Raw genomic sequence first — 15,274 nt, 5'->3', positions numbered from 1 at the left:
GACCAGTCTAGAAATCAACTGCATTACCGAGCACTCAGAAGCTGCTGAACGGCTGTGTGAGTGTGTGTGTGGTGGTGTGTGTGTGTGTGAGAGAGAGAGAGAGAGAGAGAGAGAGAGAGAGGATCTAGATGGACGCAAGACCATCAGAACCCAGATTCTGACAGCTCTTCTAGGGCTAGCAAAGGAACGGAAATTGTTCTCACCTCCCACCTCCACTGCCAGGTCGGGGCTCAGGGGACACCTGAGGGGTGAGTTTGGGAGAGTTGCGCATTCCCAATTTAACCCGTCACTGAGGCTGCTCCTGCTCTCTGCAGACTGTGAGTCACAAAGTTTGTTGGTGGCAGAGGAAGCTGAGAGCTTGGTATATAGACTCGGCAATCAGTGGGCAGAAAGAGAGAGAGAGAGAGAGAGAGAGAGCCTTTTAATCGGTCTCCTTCTCTGCCCAGTTGGTAATACGTCTGCATTTCTGAACCAGGTCGACATCAGCAAGTGTTATCTCTCTTGGATGATCCAAGGGGGCAGTGGGTGGCAGGCGAGGTTGCCCTCAGAGCGCCTTCGGCTGGCGCGGGGCCTCTGGGGAAAGGCGACGAGGCAGATGTGCTTTAGAAGCCAGGAGGCTGTGAGGTGCCCAGGAGAGAGCTACTTTCTGACTCTCTGTGTTCTCCCGTCTCCTTTTCTGCAGACTGAGCAGCCTGAAGCTGCAGATCACTTGACAAAAGCATGTGACTGCAGGGGGACCTGCAGTGGGGAAGGAGTTAGGACAAGGCCCATCAGAATGGGTAAGAATTAGGAAGCCTCGTTCTGCTGGGCCACCCTGTGGCATTTAGTCTGAGTCAGTCGGATCCCTGAGCACTGGGGTCCCCGTCTGCTCTACTGTATGAAGCATGTCAAGGGAGAGTTGGCCAGGACAGCAAGGTGAACTGGGAAGCTAACCTATCTGGCTGCTGTTTTCTGATGCCCATAGATTTTTTTGTTTCTTTTATGATATGTTGGTATTCCTGTAGATGCAAGTAGAGGCGGCACTTACCCCTGAGTGATTCATAGAAAGATGATAGAGCAAGTGAGCTGGGCAGTTGCCTGCAGCAAAGGAAAGTCACCCCTAGCTGCTTGGGAGGTGATGGTTGTGTCTCACTCAGTGCAAAGCCTGGTGCTGGGAGGTGTGAGAGGGAGCCCACTGTCCAAGGGGAGGCCTCATCCGCCTGGTTTTTAGTATTTCCTTGACTTTCATGAAAAGAAAGGGTCCATGTGATATTTGTAATAATTCTCTCTCCAGCAGTCAATAGCCTGATGAAAGAAAATGTGGATAGGGAGGTCGGAAAGGCATAGAGTCACAGACTTCTTACATTTAGTTCTTATGTTATTTCTGTTAGTTAAAATCCTTTTCTTTTGTGATGAAAAATTAAAATGTATAAATGAAATGAAAGTTTGTTCTCTAAAAATGCTATTCTTTTCATGTAATTGTCTCCCCATCTTTTAAAATCATACGATATGACATTTATATGGGACATATATATTTTCCCACATTTTCCCAGTGAGTTGTCCAAGGTAACACCGTTAGATGGAATAGTGCAAAATGCAGACTGGGGCTTCCTGACCAGTGCGCCCCCCTCCCCCCATGACTTGGGTAAAGTCTCATTAGGAAAATGCCACCATGGATTTTATTTGTTGAGCAGTGAGGCGCCCCCACCCCCCCCCCATGTAGAGCCAAAAGTCACCAAGAGCTTTGGGTAATGATGACCCTTGACTACCTGCCTTGGTGACTGATCTATTATGAATTCATGTGCCCTAACTCCGGTCCCCAGCTCTCAGCAGCTCTCAGCTGCTCGGCGACCCTGGACAGATCTTGGTCTCCCCTCTTCACCCTTCCTCACTTTACCTCTGCCCCTCCCCCCCAACTCAGTCTCCCTCAGTCTTCTCTGTCTGTTTCCTTCTGTCTGTGGGGGAATAAGGGTCCCGTGTCTTTGCTGGAGGACACAGTGCTATCAGGGACAGAAAGGATCCTAGACCTGGGGGCCGCCTATCTCAATGCAAAAGCCAGGTCCCGGGTATGTGACCTTAGGCAAGTTGCGTCATCTCTTGGAATCGTATCTCAGTAAAATGGTGAGGAGGCTCCGAGCCTGGCACTGGCCGTGGCCATGCAGCGGAGGAGGTTGTGTGCTCACAAGTCGATTGCTCAAGAGCCTGGCCCCTTCGGCTGGTCTTGGGCCTTTACCCGGCTCGCCTCCTCTCTGCCAGCTCCTGAAGATGTCTGTCTGTGTCACCTCCCACCCCACCTTAAACTCACCAGTCACCTTGACCTAGTTGGCCATTCCAGCCACCAAACAGCCTCCTCAGCACGCACTCATTTCCAAACCCCAGGCCCTTTCTGGAAATGGCTGTCCAAAGGCCCCGGTGACTTTGCGGTCTTGTGTATACCTATGAACACAGATTGACCAGGGCTGGAACAATAGAAGCACTGGGGGAGGAAGATTGGGGGCACATCCTGTGCAAATATGGGTTCCCGTTTGCATTTCTTTGTGTTGGAATTGTATACCTAGAAGGTGCCCTGTGCCCCTCTCCCGGGATGGAGCCGTGCTGGTCCTGCCTGGGAGCAGCCCACCCACCGCTGAGGTGGGGCAGAGCTGCCTGAGAAATGCCACCCTCTGGGATCGGTCTTGCCGGCCATGCATAGTGAGGAAAGGAAAGGTGTTCCCCAGAACCACAGTCTGTGTGGCCGGGTCCCACTCAAACGAAGCTGCTCTGACAGTCCCCCTCACCCGTAGGTGCTGCCGCAAGCCCAGCAGTGCCTGTCGCCCTGCTCTGTGGCTGAGGGTGCTGACGTAGGGAAGGTGGCCGTGGCTAACTCTCTGTACATGTGCTTCACAGAGCACGTGTGCGTGCTGTGACGGTTGCGGGCGGCCTGGAGAAGCTCCAGGGAGGTGCAGGGCTCATCTTTGCAGAGATTTCTATAGGTCCTGCTGCTGCTTATCACAGGGGACGCCCACATACCACACACAGGTGTGCGCATGCACACACACACACGCTCCTCCCTCCTCACCTCTGTGCACACTCCCTACACACAACTACTCACCCCCACGCACAAAACACATGCTCCAACCTCCTTGCCTCCCTGCACACTCCCCCCCATTAAGCCCCTCCCCCTCCCATGTACACATACACGCACACTCCAATCTCCTCGCCTTCCCTGAACAGTCACCCTGCCCCCAACTCCTTTATTCTTAGGAGGGGGCTGGGTAAGTCGAGCCTGTCTTCTCTCTCTTGCTGCCCACAGTTCAATGAACTCAGTTGCCTTTTTCTTCCTGCACATCAAGAAAAAGAAAAAGTGACTATCACCTTAGAGAAAATCTGGAAAGGAGAGTGGGGGGGCGGGGGGGTAGGGGGGAGACCATCCACAATTCTACCCACTAAAGCCAGCCTTTTAGATGATTATATAAATTGCCACTAGGATTTTGTGCTCGCCTGCTTTTGCCCTTTCCTTTCTCTCTCTTTAGGGGTCCCGTCTGTGCTCACCCAGGCACGGTGATAAAGGAGCAGCAGGGAGCCCGTAGACTGGCTCTGCCCACAGGTAACCTTGGTCCCGACCCTCCCTGAGCCGGTTCCCTGGCTCTACAAAGGCGACAGCGCCCACCTCCCAGCAGAGATTGATCAGGAGGGGAGCGCTGCCCCCCCCCCTTCCCTTTCTTCAACTCTCTCTTTCCTCTCTGTTTCTTAATGTTTTTTAAAAGAGGGCAACAAGAAAAGTAAACTTATGTCCCATAAGCTTAATAAACAGTGCTTGTGAAACTGTTTCTTGTATCAAACAAACAAACAAAAAATCTAATTTACAAAGCATTTTTTCCCCTCTGGTAGTTATCCAATCCTTCCAGAAAATTTGGAAAACTATAAGCAAGTAAAACTGCTTTTACTGTCTTGATATCTTTCCTTCCATGCATTTGTTTTTGTAGTTGGAATTATCATTTTACATAATTGTATATTCTATTTTTTCTATTTAACATTAGAATATAAACATCCCCTCTAAATTAATAAAAGCTTGCTGACTGCCATTTTTAATGACTATGCAACAGTCCACCGAATGGATGTATAGTTTCCTTATTGTACATTTAGGTTATACATAAAGATTCAATATTATAACCCTGGGAAGGGTATCTGGTGCCAAAAGATTTCTCTAAATTTTGGAAGAATTCCCTAGCCTGTCGCCCTCCAAATCGGTTGATCAAGGTACATAAACATTTTAAAGATTTGTTATATGTTGTCAAATTGTTTTCAATTTGTATCGATTACACTCCCACCAGCAGTTAGGAGAGTATCCATGGCCCCATACTCTCCAAAGCATGAAACACTGAGATTTTTTCCCTAATGTTTGCTAATTCTATATAAAAGTTGGATCATTTTAACTTGGATTCTTTAGTACTAGTGAAGTTAAACACTTCCTGTGTTTTTTAGCCATTTGCATTTTAGTGAATTGTCATGAGTGTTTTATTTTTTTTTAGGATATTAACCATTTGCCTGTCATTTGCTTTATATTGTATGTTTTGAAGGGAAATAGACATAAACCATCAAGTATTTGTGGAGTGCCAGCTTACATGGTACTACAGAGGGCATCATGGGAGACGCAGAAACGAACAGAAGTCCTTCCCACCAAGAGGATTACAATTTCAGTGGGCAGGCAGGTTGTAGAGTGAGCACAAAATTAAATGACAAAGATAGGTTCAGTCAGATGGCACAGCTGGGCAGGGCGAGATGGAGTAACCCATCCGATGAGGGTCAGCCAGCGATCTTGTAGTGGAAGGTGGGCCTCTTCAGGAGGGCTTCGGGGCAGAGCAGGCGTCTGTGCAGGGGTCTGAGCTGGGTGGGGAAGGGAAAGAGGTCTTGTCAGGTGGAGGCACAGTAAGTGCACTGAGGTGGGGAAAGAGAGGACCTGCCCAGGGGGAGTTAGGAGGGGGAGCTACCTGGGTGTGGTAGAGTTTAGGGGGAGAATTATGTGATGGAGAAGGAGATGTGTCAGGGCAAGGCGTGTCCCCTTATCCCTGTGAGCAGGAGAAGCCGCTGAAGATTTGTAACTGTCCAAGGGCTGATTTGGTCAATTGATGTTTTAGGGCCGTGGTCGGCAAACTGCGGCTCGCGAGCCACATGCGGCTCGTTGGCCCCTTGAGTGTGGCTCTTCCACAAAATACCACAAAATACCACGTGCGGGCATGTACAGTGCGATTGAAACTTCGTGGCCCATGCGCACAAGTCGGTATTTTGTGGAAGAGCCACACTCAAGGGGCCAAAGAGCCGCATGTGGCTCACGAGCAGCAGTTTGCCGACCACTGTTTTAGGGAAATGAAGATGGGGGCCCTCGCCGAAAAGGGGATGGGATGGGATGGGGATGGTGTGAAAGTGAAGAAAAGCAGAAAGATACCAGCTACAGGTGGTAGGCCACGGAGTGAGGAAGCTGTGGACCAGCTACAGTCGTGCATGTGCTGTGGCAGATGTTTGCCCCTTTAAAAGAAGCAGTAGGACCAGGTGGTTGGGAAAGATGGGGGTGTGGGATAAGGTGAATTGAAACTTTAAAAAAAAAACATACCCAGTGCACATTAAATGTGGCTTATAGAGGCAGATATAGAAAATGGTATATTCTGAAATGGGTGCTAGATTACCTAGAGCTGTAAACTTATTATAATCTAACCTTTTCTAAAAGGATTTGGGGCATATATTTTACACCTGTGCTGCAATAAGTAAAGGAGACAAATAAAAGGAAATCTACGAGTAGAATGGAAAAAAAATAAAGCCAAGAATAAAGTTATTTCAGGGAAAATTGCCCACCTGCAGGCGCTGTTGAAAATTCAGTTTCGAGCTCCTTGTAGGCCAAAAAAGGGGGAGCAAGTCATTTGCACGTCTCATAGCATCTATAAAAAACTTTTTTAAGAATGTAATTGCCAAGGACAAGTACAGCTTTTTGAGACGCTAAGAGCTGACAGAAATTCCTCCCCGAGTTCCTTCTAAAAGAGGCATATTTTATAAATGTTGATCTAAATTAGATTTTTCTTTTAAAAATATAGCTCCCTTCATCTGCTCTATTTCTGTAGAGTATGAAGACTGGTCCAAATGCACGTTTGTGGGTTCTGACTCCTCACGTTGAAATTGTCCCCCCGCCCCCCTCCCTGCTCATGGCTTCCTGCCTGGTTTGCCGGGAGCCAGGACTCCCAGGCTCCCGCCTCTTCGCAGCTGCGGCTGTCATTTCTCCGGCCTGGATGAATGTGTCTTTGGAGAGTTTGCTGGAGAAGCCGCTGCTGCCTTCCTAATCCAGGGAGGCCCTGCTCCCTCTCGTTCACGTGCCTCATTCACTCACAGCCACTTATCACAATCTCATCTTTCTCTTGTCCTTATTCCCACTAGACCGCAGCCCCGTGAAAGCAGGGAACTCATTTCTCTGGTTCCCCACTGCGCCTTTAGGGCCTGGGACGCTGCCTGGGACAGAGAGGTGCTCGGAAACCTCCATGAGCGCAGGAATGCTGAGCTGGCTGTCATTTTAAAAATTTACCTCTTTGTAACTTCTGACCCTCTCCGTAGTCTGGCCATACATGTGTCGTGAACAACGATCCATGAATGTGACATGAATAACAGTCCATGTCATGAATAAGATAATGCTATTATCTTAGCTTCCACTCCTTGGGCACTACTATGCAATAAGCAGTATTCTAAGCACTTTTTATGTATTAACGGATTTAATCTTCCTCAGATTCTACGAGTTGGGGATCATTGTTCTCATTATAGAAATGAGAACACTGAGGCACTGAGAGGTTTTGCAACCTGCCCGTGGCGGCACAGCTTTGTGATAGAGCTGGGATTTGAATCTTGGCATTCCAGCTGCAGAGTGTGGACTCGCCCTCCTTCTTGCACCACTGTGCTTAGAATATTCTAAATGTTCCAGAGCAGCGGTCGCCAACCGGTGGTCCAGGGACACGGGTGGTCCGTGAGGTCCGAAAGGCTGGCGACCGCTGCTCCAGAGGGTACAGGTCTTTCCTTGGCAGAGCGCGGACTGTACCTCGAGGACCTGCACATGAACGTGACAAGAACAGGAGGGTGTAGAAGATGTGGTTGAGCTGAAGGCCGCACGCCTTCTCTGTGGTCCCAGGCCAGTCAACGGGGAAGCTGGGAGCTGTCACTTCTGGTTGGAGCCTCTGCCTCTCACCACCCTCCCCTCCTCCTCTGTCATTGTTTTTGCTTTGTCAGGGAGACAAAGGGCTCCAGGAAGAGCCTGTGGGGTCCTCCATGAGGCTAGATTCATAAGAGAGGAGCCAGGACAGCAGGTGGGCGAGGGCGGAGGGCAGCGTGCAAGAGCCAGTGACGCCATGGAAAACAAGGAAGCGTGAGCAAGCATGTGAGAGAGAGAGGAAGACAGGCAGGCAAGCGGCATGCGCGGTCACAACCACAGTCACACACGTGCCTGGGCTGGTGGTGCTCTTACCGGTGTGCTCCATGGTCAGGGCCAGGCCCGGAGGCGAGCAGGCACTGGGACCCTCTCCCGCAGGAGGAGCGCCTGCTTCTCAGGTAGTTTGGTGTGAATTAAACCTTCTTCCCACCCCTTCAGGTCCAGCCTGTTTGCACGTGGCGATCGTGGCCTCTGGGAGGTGGGGGTAGGACTGGGCTGTGTGTGTGAGAGAGGGACCGTGGTCCGAGTCCCAGATGGCCACTCTCTGGCCAGAGGACCCTAGATAGTTAGTTCGTCTTTCCCTGAGCCCATTCTCTCCCCTTTGGTGGTGAGGGGTCACATGAGGTGTCTGTATCCGTGTATTTAAATGACAGGACACTGAGCCTAGGAAAGGTGATACCGTCGCCATCCCGGCAATTTTTGTGGACGCTCTTGGGGCAGGGCCGTGCCCTCCCCAGACACAGCAACAATCCCTGCGTACAAGGACGGGCCGGCCCTAGTTAGACTGTTTGTTAAACTCCTCAGACACCGGTCTGGCGATAAGAGTGTAAGAGCAGATCGCTGCTGCAGTGTTGGTGAGCTGGGCACCTGCCTCTGTGAAGTCGCCCGCTAGACGGGGCCCCTGAGAGGAGACGTCCACTATGCTGACAGGGCTCAGCACTTCCTAGTCCCCCAGAGGGCCATCTGCAGCTTGGCGGGCCGTGACTGCGCCTCATCCCTGCCCCAGAAAGAAGACAGACCTGCCATCTTTCTCTAAATCCTTATGCATTACTAAACGTAGCGATGTTTATTCCGTGCCGCTCAATTCATTACCTCAACTCAGAACCAGCCTTTGGCGTGGAAGTCATTGTTTCTGTGGTTAAGCTGCGGACGCAGAGTTAAGAGGTTCAGTCACTTGCCCAGGTCTTGCAGCTGGTTGACGTCCGCCCTCTCCTTTGCCTCCTGAGCCTGGGCGCACAGAGCACCGTGCGAGAGTAAAGCCCCGCGTCGGTCCCTGATGGCCATCCCGTGTGTCTTACGCCAAACAGCAAGTTTCACTGCAGAATTCCAAACGGAACATTTTAGTAGATTTGACATAGTTTAGCTGTGGCTTTGCGTCCAGGAATACGGGTGCCCCAGGGCACATCCTGTGGTCTGACCATGCATCTGAGAATGCAGATTTCTGGGTGCCAAGGCCAACTTTCTCATTACCCCCCAGAAGGACCCAGATAAATTCAAGCCTCCAGGAGCCAGGAGTCTTAGGTTCTTAGCTTGCCAGAGCTCCAAGCTTCATCACAACTATTCAGAAAGACTGCTCTCCATGTCCCAACTTTCTTTTTAGATGGACAATACGTGAAATAACATTTATCAGCTGTGGGAGGAAGAATACCTCAGTTATAACAAGGTCCTTTGGGAAGGCGCTACTTGCAGCAGGATGATGCGTTTCCAGCCCCGCCTGCTTCTCAGGACCTTGTGCTTCCCGAGCAGAAGCCTGCAGGGTGGGTGCCAAAAAAAGCCCGGCACTGCGCAGCCTCCTGCCACGCCTCCTTTGCATCCCCATTGTGTCTTATACTTTGATGTTATTTTTGCCGTTTATTTGCCACACAGAATGTCATGTATTTCCTTATACACCAGCTCTGTGAACCCCTTGGGGACCTCTGTCTTAATCATCTTTGTTTTTCTAGCGTCCAGCAGAGATCTTGGGAATGTAGCAAGGGCTCAACTGTGTGCATTGAACTATAAAATAATTACACATCAGTCATACGTCTATACATACAAGCCTAGCAGCCCCTGTTTCCAAGGTACCAATGGTAGCGGGCTGAGATTTCATAACGAAACCTGTAGTGACAGCTGTCATAGCTCACCATCTTAGTACAGTACGCCTTCCCACGTTGACTATAATTCTGTACAGAATAAAGGATGTGACAAAATAGAACCGTTTGACGTTTCCTCTAGACTTTGATGGTGTTAGCCGTGAGAAATAGCCGCTGGGCCTACCCTCGGAGATGGTGAAGGCAGGTAGAGAATTACTCTCACGTTTTCCTCCGTGTGGAGCTCGGAATAAACACCACAATCTTTTTTTTTTTTCCCCCAAAAAAGAAAGTTCCTTAGTGGTATAATTTTTTGGCAGGTCTGTGTTTTGATTTCCATTCATACAGTTTGTACATTATTCTTTTACCAAACAAGATAGATGAAAAGGCCCCCGGAGGCCAAAGCAATGAGATGTGTGTTTCTCATTGTGTGGAAGCACCTGGCCAGATGTTCCTGGATCAGCCGCTGTTCAGGCTGGTGCGCCTTCCGTCTGGGAGCCGGATGGAGTGTGGGGGCACGGCGGGATGTGGGGGGAGTGGGGGGAGAGAAAGCAGGGATGCTGACCTTTGCTGAGGGTTATATGCAGACAGAGGAGACGGGGAAGGGGGCCGGGGGAAATGTCAGACTATATTTTACCTCAGTCTTTTTTTAAAAAAATATATTTTATTGATTTTTTACAGAGAGGAAGGGAGAGAGATAGAGAGTTAGAAACATCGATGAGAGAGAAACATCAATCAGCTGCCTCCTGCACATCTCCTACTGGGGATGTGCCCGCAACCAAGGTACATGCCCTTCACCAGAATCGAACCCGGGACCCTTCAGTCCGCAGGCCGACGCTCCATCCACTGAGCCAAACCGGTTTCGGCTACCTCAGTCTTTTAAAAGTTTTCACCCACATACACACACCATGATCAGAATCGATGGTGCCCTGCATCGATGCCATAAATCAGGCTGGGCATTCGTCACCTTCTCACTCAGGGGTGTAAATAAAAGGAGACCCAGAAACCGACATCATTATATTCTTTGGAGCTCTGCAAAACTCCAGCTCAAATTAAGAATGTCATTCAAGTGTCGTTTTTTGTAAAGAAAGAAAATTTATGTCAATAACATTAAGGGCATGTCTGTTACATTTTGTGAAAGTGGCTGGAGGAACAATGATGGACGGATGGTCTGAATTAATGGCAAATGTGTATTCCCCTTGGGGGTGCATCTCAGGGAGCTGGTCATTATCCTTCAGAGCAGTGATGCAGGTGCCATGAGCATCCCTGGGGCTGCCAGTGGGCAGGGGCCTGCAGGACACAGTCCACAAAGGACAGTGAACAGTGAGTTCGGATGTCGGCCCCAACTGAACCACAAGGGTTGGGCACCTAAAATTGCAGGGTGGTTTTGGAGAGAGCTGCCTCCCACATAGCAGCCACAAGTTTTATTTATTTATAAGAAGCTAATAACGCCACACCCAGGAGCCGGTCTAGAATCAATGCACGTCTATTAGCCCAAACACAAACAATGATTATTTCTGGATGATAGGATCACAGAGGACTTTTGAAATTTCTTTTAAAAAATATTTTGTTTTTGTTTTTTTGTGTTTTGCAGAGTGATCATGCATTATAATGGCAGACTATAAATAAATATAATTAAAAGTGTTTTTCACCATCCAAGACCTGTGGGTCGTTATCTGGAATCTTCTAATTATGTTTTAGAAGCACTTATTCAAGAGACATGCAAAAACAAATCTACGATGGAAATTAGAGACCACGTCGTGTCTGGGTGAGGGGGTTGACTGGAGAGGGGAGCTTTTTGAGGGGATCAGAATATCCTCTCCTTGTTCAACCTTAGCCTAGGTTTGGCTCAGTGGATAGAGTGTCAGCCTGTGGACTGAAGGGTCCCGGGTTCGATTCCGGTCAAGGGCATGTACCTTGGTTGCAGGGTCCTCCCTGGCCCAGGAAGCAACCAATCGATGTGTTTCTCTCGATGTGTTTCTCTCACATTGATATTTCTCTCTGTCTTTCCCTCTCTCTAAAAATCAATGGGAAAATATCCTGGGGTGAGGATTAAAAAAAAAAAAAAAAAGGCCTTTGTCTTGTTTGGGTGGATGTTACACAGTATATAAACAGTGGTCAAAACTCAAGGCTCTGACGCCGAAGATCTGCATTGACTGCGTGTGAACTATATTGCAGTAGGACAGCAGGAACCCCAGCAAGAGAAGAAAACACGCCTGCAAACAATCGCCGGTCTGTTTGGCACCCCTGGCAGGCAGAGGGCTAAAAGACAGCCAGGGCCTGTGCCAGCCAGCACCAGGGCTCCTGCCCAGGACGGTCCCCGGCCCCCAGTGACAGCGCTCATTCAGAGCTGCTGGTCAGGGGCACATGCTGCTGGACAACGTGTGTGCTGAGCAGAGCGCGGAGGAAGCTGGCCCGGGAAGTCCAGCCCGCTGTTGGCAGCCGGGCGGCGATGACGCAGCCAGGACAGGGCTCATATAGAGGGCCATCTGGTGTGAGGCCTCGGAGGCATGGCTGGCTCTAATGGACCTTAAATGACGGGACAAAGGCCAGCGTGAGCAGGCCTGCAGCCTCAGCACAGGCGGGACCGAGGGCTGAGCAGGGCCAGGCGTGTGTGCAGGATTGATTTTCCCACTTCCTCCCGGGGCTTCCGTGACCTCGCAGCCCACAGGGGTGCCATTCTCCTAAGAATGCACAGCCTTTAATGGCTTGATTATTCACCTGTTTCTTAATAATGTGCTGGCTTGACATCTCTGCACAAAGACCTGTACTTCCCTGGCTAAAAATTGATTTTTTTTTTCTAATGGCACATAGAAGTGAATAAATCTGTGTCTCCTTTGCAGCCCAGGGATTAAGTGTGAACATCTTGGACTCTGACAGGCACGGGTGAGAATCCCAGCTCTGCCGTGTCACAGCTGTGTGACTTTGGGTGTTACTTAGCTGAGCTCAGCCTCATTTTCCTGTGAAATGGAACACTAGAGCCCACCTCGATATTGTTGGAAGGATTAAACAAAATAATGCCTTCCAACCTCTTAAGGGCTCCTGCTGTGTAATGAGAGCTCCATGTCCCTGCCAGCTGGGTTTCTGCTCTGGGAGGCCCGCTCAGCGTAGCCGCTCTCCCCACCCGTCTGCTCTCGCTCCTTGCAGTGGGCAGGCTCTGCTGGGGGGACGTCCTTTCTCAGGCAGGTACATCCGGGATGCCCGTGCGCACTTGCACGGCTTCATTCAACATGGGTCTTCGCGGTGCCTGGCCTGCTGCTTACTTGGCATGTTTCGTTTGGCTCAACCCAGCGCCTGTTTTGCATTTTTGCTGAATTCCAGAGCTCGCTCTTGAGTCTGCTCGCTCTTGCTTCTGTTTTGAGCTTCAAGAGTGTTGCTTCCGAAACTTCCTCTGGCACCGAGACCACCCTGGTCCTGGCCGCGAGTCTCAGCAGCTCTGGGCCCGGTGCCGGCTCTGTGCTCTGGCACCACGGCTCGTGCTGTGACAGACTCTCTGATTACAGTCTTGGACGTTTGAATGATTGATCTTGGGCTCCTAGCCTTTCAGAGTCTGCGGTTTAAATCTGTTTGTTTGTCTGTGTATTTAAAGCTCTTGCACTCGCTCTCCAGCAGTTTGGCTCCATTGCGATGAGGCTTCTTCTGGCTTCGATATTGGATGCCGTGTGTTCACTTGGAAACCTGGAGGTGACGAGCCCAGCTTTTCGCAGGCTGCCTGGGGACCACAATGGGAAACGGAAAGCGTTGGGCGGGATGGAGAAAGCATAAGTGCAAGGCAGATCCCGAGTCCTGATTTCTAGTTCTTCACTCCCAACTTAAACTGAATCGCCGGTGAAATCTCTAAGATGGTTCTCATGTGATAGATTCTGCTCTCTGTGCTTCAGGCTCTTTGAGGGCAGGAAGTATCCATTAGCAGGTTTCGGATCCCCATCGTCCATGTGCACTTACAATAAAAATCGAGTGCCTTGACGCCGAGAAGTAGGTATTCGGATGGATGGATTTCAGATGAGTGGATTCCCACCCTCTATCCACCACCCGGCCCCACCCTGCGCTCAGAACACCTCCAGAGACACACACAGAAGCATCAGCTCCCCTCTCGCTCTCCTTTGTTGAGATTCCCTGAGCTTAAAAGGCCTACAAAGTACTTCCTTCCATCCATGTAAGCAATACACTTAAGCTGATAAACAGTGTTTAAAAGTGAGCGCTGATAAAATTATACAATAAGATACCAGCCGTGCTCTGTTAATGGTAATTCTATCATCGAAGCTACAAGATACATCCAGGGTCCTAAGACCAACCACACTTGAAGCCAAAGATGTCAGCGCCACGTCAGAAGCTCACCCCGGCCCAGGGGCCAGCGCCTGCCACAGCAGTGCATCCACGGCGATCGATGCAGAGACAGGCCGCGCACGCGTTACCTTTCTTGCTAAATAAATGATTCGTGTCCTATTTCATGCTGCTTCTAACCCAGCAGCCACTGAAGGTGCGAGCACGCCTCTCCTCCTCCTCCCTTAATAGTCGTTCCCGCCGAACCCACATACATTTTTTGAGATTCCAGTGTCGCCTCTCTACTGGAGACCTGTCCAGAGGGTCACCCGTGGAGGCTGGTTGCGCAGCCCGATGCCTTCACCTTCTTCTCAGCTCTCACCATTTTATCCTCTCCCGACCGGTTCCACTTTCTGAAACTCAGCGTGCCCCTCGCTGTGCAGACTCGGTGAGGTTCTGGCAGCCGCTTGTCTCTAAAGGCCTCCCCTTGAAAGTCCCTCCACTCGCCTCCCTTCAGCTGTCACCTCGCCTTGGCGACGTTCGTGTGTGTGTGTGTGTGTGTGTGTGTGTGTGTGTGTGTGTGTGTGTGTGAAGGGAGGGGGAGGGGCCAGGGTTAGCTTGGTGCTGCGCACCACACCTCTGGTTCTCTACTCTGATCCCAGATGTCATCACGTGGCTCTGGGGCAGGTGAGACACCAACCAGAAACCTCTGCTTTCTTTCTGACTGTCCTTGTCACTGACCTAGCACTTCCCCGGGGGTAGAGGCTGCATAGGCCCTGCCTGCCCATGTCGCACACTCACGCTTGTCACACCACAAGTGGACCCTTCTAGTTCAGGGCCTGATCCTGCTCTTCTGCCAGGATAGTCCCATTCTTAGTGGCCTGTTGGGAGGGTCAGACCATTCTCCATCTGTCTGTCCACGGGCAGTAGGTTCCTTATACATTCTAAGGCACAGGAAAGGTGATATGGCTGTCATTCAGTGTAGTGACAGTTCTCCCCTCTTGGCCTGGTATGAGGTGGGGGTGGGGCACTTCACCGCCTGGCCCCTCCCTAGTGCTCCAGCTTTCCCGTGGCTGCCCTAGACAGACCGGCACACTGATTTCTTTCCAAACGCTCCCTTGCACTGGCTCCTCTGAGCTTTTGCTCATGCTGTTCCCACTGCCTGGAATTCCCGCCCTTCTTTTCTTGGCCAATATATTATCTATGCCTCACACCTATTGGGAAGCATCTCAGCTGAAATGACACCTCCATCCTCGGGAGTCCCAGCATTCTGGCTCAAGTGACACTTGCACTTCCTTCTGTCAGAGCTGCTTGAGCTCATGCCCCAGGGGACAGGGACTGTGCATTCTATTATGTTTCATCGCCCACCGTGTCTAATGTACTCACCACGTTTGTCTTACAGGCATGTGTGTGCACGAATGAATGAAATGACTCCCGGGTCTTTAACCAGCTCCCGCAGGGCCCAAGCTGAGCAAGAATAGAAAGCAGTGTGTGTGTGTGTGTGTGTGTGTGTGTGTGTGTTTTAAACTCTCGGGTTCCAAATCTTTGAACAGCGAATTAGTCTCATCAGATTTTGTGAGGCGTTTTATCCTGAAGAGAAAATGGGAGAAACATTCAAAATTATATTTCTTTTCAATTAAATGAGTAGTAAACATTTTTGTTGGGGGAGGAAATTAAAATAAAAACTGAAGCTCTAAGTCAGAGCTGCCCAGGAGAACTTTCTACAATGATACAAATGTCCTATATCTGCGTGTCCAATAAGGTGGCCATTAGCCACATGTGGCTGCTGAACACACAGTGTGGC

The 15,274-nt window shown here is 50.2% G+C and overlaps 1 protein-coding gene across 1 annotated transcript in view; it reads left to right on the top strand.

Annotated features, from left to right (window-relative positions):
- Positions 1–754: 754 nt before the first annotated feature.
- The window catches only part of EFR3B (EFR3 homolog B), a 63,892-nt gene continuing 49,372 nt past the window's right edge, over positions 755–15,274 (top strand). Inside the window, exon 1 of the mRNA XM_023756424.1 lies at positions 755–779. Coding sequence (XP_023612192.1) covers positions 776–779 — 4 coding nt within the window. The 5' untranslated portion in view covers positions 755–775. The remainder of the gene's footprint in view (positions 780–15,274) is intronic.

This window comes from Myotis lucifugus, unplaced genomic scaffold (assembly GCF_000147115.1).
Source record: "Myotis lucifugus unplaced genomic scaffold, Myoluc2.0 scaffold_94, whole genome shotgun sequence".
Lineage (NCBI taxonomy): Eukaryota > Metazoa > Chordata > Mammalia > Chiroptera > Vespertilionidae > Myotis > Myotis lucifugus.
Note: the sequence above shows the minus strand (reverse complement) of the source record. Positions and strands in the feature narration are given on the sequence as shown.